Genomic DNA, 8,099 nt, shown 5'->3' on the forward strand with positions numbered 1-8,099 from the left:
AGCCATTAACATTATACGAAAGATATTAGTTACACACTGTGCACTTTAAAGTACATAGACAAACTTTAAATAATAACAATGCCAAAACCATAAAAAATACTAATAAGACTATATGTGGTCCTATTTTAGGAGACTATTATTCGCCATAATTTTTCGTATGACAGTAAGCGAAGGAAACACATTTTCTATATTTTGCAAACCATTTTAAATCTCATATCAACTGAAATTCGCTAAAACTAAGTTGCTTGCTAAAACTATATCGTCATAATTCTGATGGATGCAAAATTTTACCTTTTTGTTTTCTCATCTTTTCTTACGTCACTATTAATTAGTTCGCTTTATTTTGATACTAAACTAGATATTGATAAAACCTGGATTTCAAAATCACGGAGTAGTGTGGAATATAGGCAATGACTGAACCATTTTTTAGACTTTGCGTTTGCGAATGCATCCTCTGATGGCATGATAAAGTGTCCATGTCCTAAATGCGGGTTTCAACTTATGCAAATAAGAGAGGATGCATACGACCATCTATTGTTACGACCATTTCCCCCTGGATATACTATTTGGGTGCGTCATGGTGAGAATCCGGTTGAAGAAAGTCCTAGATTGGGACGAGTAGATGACAATCTGATATCCCAAGTGAATCAAATGCACCAAATGGTCAATGAGGCCTTCAATTTCACGATACAACATGGGAGTGAGGATATTACAACAATCGAACATGCAGAAGATGATGAAGACGTGTTACCGAGCTTGTATGAAGGTCCAAGTCGCTCGGCGCGGGATTTTAACGATCTACTGTCAGATGGAGAATAGGAGTTATATCCCGGATGCTCAAAGTACTCCAAATTATCGTTTTTAGTGAAGCTTTATCATATCAAGTGTATGTGCGGTGTGAGTGACAAGGCAATGACAATGATTCTTGACTTACTGCGGGACGCATTCGAACAAGCAAAACTTCCGAATACAGTGTATGAAGCTAGGAAGACAATAAGAAAGTTGGGTATTGAATACGCCAAGATAGATGCTTGTCCAAATGATTGTATGTTGTACCGAGGTGATGATGCGAACCTGACTAGGTGCAAGAAATGTGGGTGTTCAAGATGGAAGCAGAAGACTAAAAAGGGCTCTATTCTTAGGCTCAACATACCAGTGAAGAGAAATGGAAAACCTATAGCAGCCAAAACCCTTCGTTACTTTCCCCTCATACCACGACTGCAGCGGTTATTCATGTGCAGCAAGACATCGAGTGATATGTTATGGCATTCACAGGCATCAAATAACGATGGTTTCCTTAGGCATCCAAGGGACGCTGAAGCATGAAAAAAGTTTGACGCAAAGTATACTAATTTTTCGGCGGATCCGCGCAATGTTCGCCTAGCCTTGGCGAGCGATGGATTTAATCCCTTTGGGAATATGAGCACAAAGTACTCCATCTGGCCTGTGATTCTTATTCCGTATAATCTACCACCCTGGCTTTACATGAAGCAGACATCTTTCATCCTATCCACGCTTATTCCTAGGCCGAAAATGCCAGGTAACGACATAGATATTTATTTGCAGCCTTTGATAGATGAGTTGAAGCAATTATGGGATGGCGTTGAAACCTATGATGCCAAAGAGGGAAACACTTTCAAGATGTGTGCGGCACTGATATGGACTATCAGCGACTTTCCAGGATTGGGAAACCTATCTGGCTGGAATACGCATAGTGGGTTAGCCTGTCCTACGTGTAACTTGGATGCTAAGCCACATCGGCTGAAAGACAGTCAAAAATGGTGTTTCATGGGCCATCAATGCTTTTTAAATCAGGGACACAAATACAGACTAGACCGAAATAGATTTGACGGGCAGGTCGAAGGTAGAGATCCGCCAAAGAAGTTATCCGGAACAGATGTATTGAGGCAACAGTCAAATGTGCACGTTTCATTTGGGAAGAGTTCAAGTGTGACATCCAAAAAAAGACGCAATGGCCAGGATGTGGATGAAGATGACTCGCATTGGAAGAAGAAGAGTGTTTTCTTTTACCTCTCGTACTGGGAGGATCAGATGTTGCGTCATAACCTCGATGTGATACATATAAAAAAATGTGTGCGACAATGTAGTCTTCACTATCTTAAACGATAGCGGCAAATCTAAAGACAATGTTAAAGCTCGCAGAGATTTACAATGCATGGGTATAAGGCCTGAATTATGGCCGGAAGAAGGTGGTAAATATCCTTCTGCAATATTTGCGATGTCGAATTCACAGAGAGATGTATTCCTAAAGACTTTGCAGAATGTGGTTTTTCCAGATGGTTACTCTAGCAATGTTGCTCGTTGTGTTGATTTGCGACAGTGCAAGTTATCTGGGTTGAAAAGTCATGACTGTCATATTCTGATGGAACAATTACTCCCAATTTTAGTGAAGAATGCACTTCCGATTCCTGTGTCCAATGTGATTGCAAATTTGTCGTCATTTTTCCGAGAACTTTGTAGGAAAGCCATAAACCCTATGCAGCTTGCTGAGCTTCAGAATCATGTTGTGCAAATCTTGTGTCAGATGGAAATGATTTTTCCTCCATCCTTCTTCACCGTCATGGTTCACCTCACCGTGCATCTCGTTGATGAAGTTACTCTTGGTGGACCAGTACATTATAGGTGGATGTATCCAATAGAAAGGTTAGCTATTTGATAAATCCCTTTAGTACATTTAGTTCGATTAATTATGTATATACTAAGCGTTTCATTGTATTTATATAAAAGGTATTTAGGACGTCTGAAGCAATATGTTCGTAATAGGGCACAACTGGAAGGCTCAATTGCAGAAGGCTATTTATCTGAGGAAATCCTGACTTTCTGTTCTAGGTATTTGGATAATATTGAGACTAGAATCAACCGACCATGGCGAGTTGATGATGAGCCCATTGACGTTCGTCATAATTCAGGGGAAAGTATGTTCCCAGCTATTGGAAAGGCATTAGGGGCTGTATCGCATTTCGAACTCAGTCCAATGGAAAAACATCAAGCTCATCGTCATGTGCTAGTCAACTGTGATGCCATGGTTCCGTTCCTTGAGTAAGTATACGCATGTATTTCTAAAACACCAATATAACTCTTTTCTCCCAATGACTAGTTAGACTAATTTTGTTCTCTCCAATAAAGTACATTTAGGGAAAACACAAAGCGAAGCTTGCGTCATCAGACAAGATCGCAAGCTAAGATAGATAGTGTCGTCCATGCAGAATTTCCTCACTGGTTTAAGCATAAGGTTGACAAAATATTAACCTGACCAATGTTTTTTTAGCCTGGAGTTAGTACTAAATGAAAACCGATTTTAATATAAAGCATGAATGTTATGTGGTTCCAGGTTCTTATGGAAAGTACGCTTCAATCGAAAGACCTGCAGTTGCTTGCGTGCGGTCCCATGATTTAGGCCAGACGTTTTGGGGCGTACAATGTTAACGGGTACAAGTTTAGAACTATCTCAAAGGAAAACGAGATGAAAACACAAAATAGTGGAGTATATGTATCATCTAATACAAGAAGTTATGCAAGCATGCGTGATAATAGAGTGGCTGTTGGTGGTGTTCCGTATTACGGAAAAATTGTAGACATAATTGAATTAAATTATAGCTGTTCCTTCACAGTGGTATTGTTCAAATGTGTTTGGGCTGATACCACTACCAGTAGAGGCATCAAACAAGACCATTTGGGGCTTACCAGCGTTAATTTCTCTCGTCCAATACACACTGGTAATCGTGAAGAAGATGAACCGTACATATTGGCATCAGAGGGTCAGCTTGTATACTATGTGGATGATGAAGTAGCTAAAGAATGGAGTGTTGTGGTTCATGTGAAACCAAGAGATTTGTATGATATGGGAGAAGAGAATGAAGAAGCTGAAGTTGGTTTTTCTCCACAGCCAGGGTTGAACATGTCAGCGGAAGGTGACATTGGAGATTTACTGTTGACAAGGGAGGAAAATATAGAAGACCTCATAGAAAATGCCTCAGAGAATTTCGATGATGTCGCGTAATGCATTGTATGATGCATTTTAATGTAATTTAAAAATGATATTTCTGTCATAAACTAAGTTAAATAATCTCAGCGTTGTACGTTGTTTTCTTTGGTTACTTTATACTTGTGTAGTTTTTTTTTTTTTTGCAGTTAAATATTTATGTTATTGTGAATTTAGATGAGTAAAAGCAGACTTTTTGATTCTTTCAACGATTTTAATACGAAAAAGTTAGTTTACGTTAAATCTATAAACCTTCTACAGTTGTTTTTCTTAGGGTTGCATTTTTCATAATCTTGCTATGTACTAAGCAATATAATTTCAGTAGTGTTATGTTTTGAAAACAATAGTGAACATAACATGACGGTGGAACAGGATCGATGAAAAATGAGGACTTTTCGTCATCCTCTACAAGCACAACAATTGCTATAGAGCTTCTGTTTAAGAAAATTTCCCAAACTACTAACAAGGGTGATGGTAATTATCGAATATATTGCGTTTAGTTTTAAAATTGTCTTAGCATCTTGTAGTTTGGTTTTTTTTCTAAGTCAGTATTTAATGACTCCAGAGTTCTCAATTTCTTCTATGTATACTCATTCTATTATGTGCATGTTGATATTTTTAGTCTTACCTGAATATTCCGGAGAAATAGTTTCTGACAGTCTAGATGGAAAAGAGTCTGATTCAGAAGACATTTTAGATGATGTATCCTCTGTCGCAATCGATAGATCCATGCAGTTTGATCTGAATAAGGTTCCGGATGAAGAGGAAGAAACTTTAGAAGACCAACAAGATAAACAAGATGATATACATGTTAAGAAAATGTGCTTTGATATAAATAAAATGCCATGGTATGGAGATGAAATATCAGATCCTCTGAAACGTGAAGCCCATAGATTCATAACAGAGTATTTTTCGCCGGGTCAATGCGATATTGGAGAGAAATTTTGATCTTTTAATATAACAGTTACGCTGATTTCCTTAGTTTAATGATTTGGGTCGCAGTTGTACGTGTTTATTCTTGATTTAGGTTTAGTAAGGCATAACTTCAAAGAGGAGTAACTTTGATTCATGCTCTCTAGAACTTTGTTTTAACTTCATAAATATTAGAGTTTGATTGTATTTTCTTCTTTTACATCCATGATTGAATGCAGTTTTTAAATGCTAATAACGTCATCAAAAAAATCTTATTGGTAAATTTGTTCACATGAGTTAACATATATAGTTTACAAGTAACTTGTGAATATTTTTAACGTAAAACAAATGTAGAAAAAGTGTTACGAGTTTAAGTAACAATGATTTAAACATAAGTATCTTCAGTTAGTAATCGTTACTTAAATAGATTATACCTAGATGGTTATTACTAAAGACAACAATGGAATATGTGGTAATATGCATTTTGCGGCGGTTTAAACGTAACCGCCGCAAAATGCCTAACAAGAAGTCACCGGCGGACATATCGCGGTGGTTTTCGAAAAGACGCCACGAAATGTTAATCTGACCGGCAATATAGCGACGGTTTAAAGAAAACCACCGCTAAATGTCGGCCTGATTGCCGCCTCAACCTTTAACCGCCGCTATATGTGCCGCAATTTGTCTTTTCGCGGCGCATTTACAAAACTGCCGCAAAAAAACCGTCGCTATCTTAAGGAATTGTTGTAGTGCTGACAAAAAATGGAGCTGATAGCTTGCCGTTCCATTTCTTGTTGCAGCATCGGGCTCTTCCCACCGTTTTGGGATCGGCCCTAACAAAGATCATCCACACTAAGTCGTCGTCGAAATAAGGAAGGGATAATCTCTTAGGTGAAATATCACTCATCTTAGGTTGAAAACAGGAAGGGATAACTGATTTGATAAAGTTAGTAATTGAGTGATTTTTAAGCATAAGAAACTTGTGTTGTCCTGATCTATACTACTTAAGTATATTTATATAGAAATGTTAGCATTTTAGCTTGTAGATAAAGATTAAAAAAGTACCAAATTATTTTTTACTGGTTAATTATATATTTAATATTTATTTTAATTTATTACTAACAACTAAATTACATGTATAATTATTTATAAGTTTAATTCAGTACAGTTACGAACATGTATTTTTAAGCTTCTCAATAAACTCTTATGTGAAAAAATACCTTATTGTTATTTACTTTTTAATATTATAATTCTAAATTTTGGCTTTTATTACCAATTCCTAAAGTACATGTTTAATTTATTTATAAGCTTAATCTATAATATTTATACGATGAATTATGTTTTTACATAAATATGTATTTATATAGAAATTTTATCTTTATAAGCTTATAAATAAACTTTTTAGAGTATTGTATAATTTTTTTTTACTGATTAATTATATAATTAATCTTTAGAGTATAAGCATAAATATGGTTTTTACTTGTCAAATATATAATTAATATTTTTTTAATCTATTACTAACTCTTAAAGTGCATGTTTAACTTATTTATAAGCTTAATCTCACGAACATGTATTCATATAGAAATTGTAAAAAATTGGTCAATTATGTAATTAATATTTTTTTTATCTTTTACTAACCCCTAAAGCACATGTTTAATTTATTTATAAGGTTAATTCATACTCAATTAATTAAGAACATATAATTATGTAGTAACTTTAGCTTTTTAAGCTTATAAATAAACTTTTTAGCAAAATCACGCGGAATCAGCTGTTTTATACTGGTCAATTATTTAATTAATATTTTTTAATCTCTTAGTAACTCCTAAAATACATGTTTACTTTATTTATAAGCTTAACATATTATAGTTACGAACATGTACTTATATAGAAAATTTAGCTTGTTAAGCTTATGAATAAACCATTTAAAAATTTATAAATAAATTAAACATATAAAAAAATGAAATTATTTTTTATTGGTCAATTTAATACTGAAAATTTCAATTTAGAAAGCGAGCAAATATTCACTAGAATAACAACTAAATTACATGTATAATTATAATTATTTATAAGTTTAATCCATTACAGTTACGAACATGTATTTATATAGAAATTGTAAAATATTGGTCAATTATATAATTAATATTTCCTTAATCTTTTACTAACCCTTAAAACACATGTTTAATTTATTTATAAGGTTAATTCATACTCAGTTAAGAACATATATTTATGTAGAAATTTTAGCTTTCTAAGCTTATAAATAAATCTTTTAGCAAAAAAACGCTGAATCAATTGTTTTGTTTTACTGGTCAATCATTTAATTAATATTTTTTTAATCTCTTACTAAGTCCTAAAATACATGTTTACTTTATTTATAAGCTTAATATATTATAGTTACGAACATGTACTTACATAGAAGATTTAGCCTTTTAAGCTTATGAATAAACCATTTAAAAAGCTATAAATAAATTAAACATGTAAAAAAAACATGAAATTAATTTTTATTGGTCAATTTAATACCGAAAATTTCCATTTAAAAAGCCAACAAATATTCATAACTGTGCCAGTATACATGTCCTGTTTTTTAACTTCATTAATATAGCGCATATATTTCGTACTAAATTTAATTTTTAAATATAAATAATACATGTAATTATTTGTGTTTATATGCTAAATAATCTAAAAAATATATAATTCTTCTTCACTTATGACTTATATAATATATATTTTTATACTCTGATTTTTGACGGATAAATCGAACCTATTATTTAATGTTATCTATATAATTATTTATTTGTGTACTCCAAAATATTTACATGAATTATTTATATAATAATATCCGTTGTACCCTTTAAAATATTTTCCTAAAGTTCTATTAGATACATAAGGTATTTATGCTGCCCAATAGTCTTTAAGTTTAATATTCGTCAAAAGAAATAAGCAAATTTCTGAAAATTTGTACAACTTCTTTTGGTTATCATCTAAATATTATTTGTATGTGGACTGTAAAGAATTTTAAGTATATAGAAACCTAAAAGCCTAATTGGTGAATTTTCATAGCGTTGCATTGCTCAGTTACTGTTTTTTCACAAATAAAGTTTGCTTTTAACCTTACTTAGACTTCAATGCCTGACCCATTTCTCTCCCAATGTCCCAAATATTATATTTATTTGCAGGCGCAATGAGGTTG

At 33.4% G+C, this 8,099-nt stretch overlaps 1 protein-coding gene across 1 annotated transcript; it reads left to right on the plus strand.

Annotated features, from left to right (window-relative positions):
• The first annotated feature begins 1,419 nt into the window (after positions 1-1,419).
• Positions 1,420-3,064, plus strand: LOC107644813 (uncharacterized). Its single transcript, XM_016348743.1, has 3 exons — positions 1,420-2,036; positions 2,131-2,664; positions 2,749-3,064. Exons 1-3 carry the CDS (start codon positions 1,420-1,422, stop codon positions 3,062-3,064), a joined length of 1,467 nt encoding a protein of 488 aa, XP_016204229.1.
• Positions 3,065-8,099: the final 5,035 nt, after the last annotated feature.

Source organism: Arachis ipaensis, chromosome B1 (genome assembly GCF_059453495.1).
Source record: "Arachis ipaensis isolate K30076 ecotype BB chromosome B1, ASM5945349v1, whole genome shotgun sequence".
In the NCBI taxonomy this organism is placed as follows: domain Eukaryota; kingdom Viridiplantae; phylum Streptophyta; class Magnoliopsida; order Fabales; family Fabaceae; genus Arachis; species Arachis ipaensis.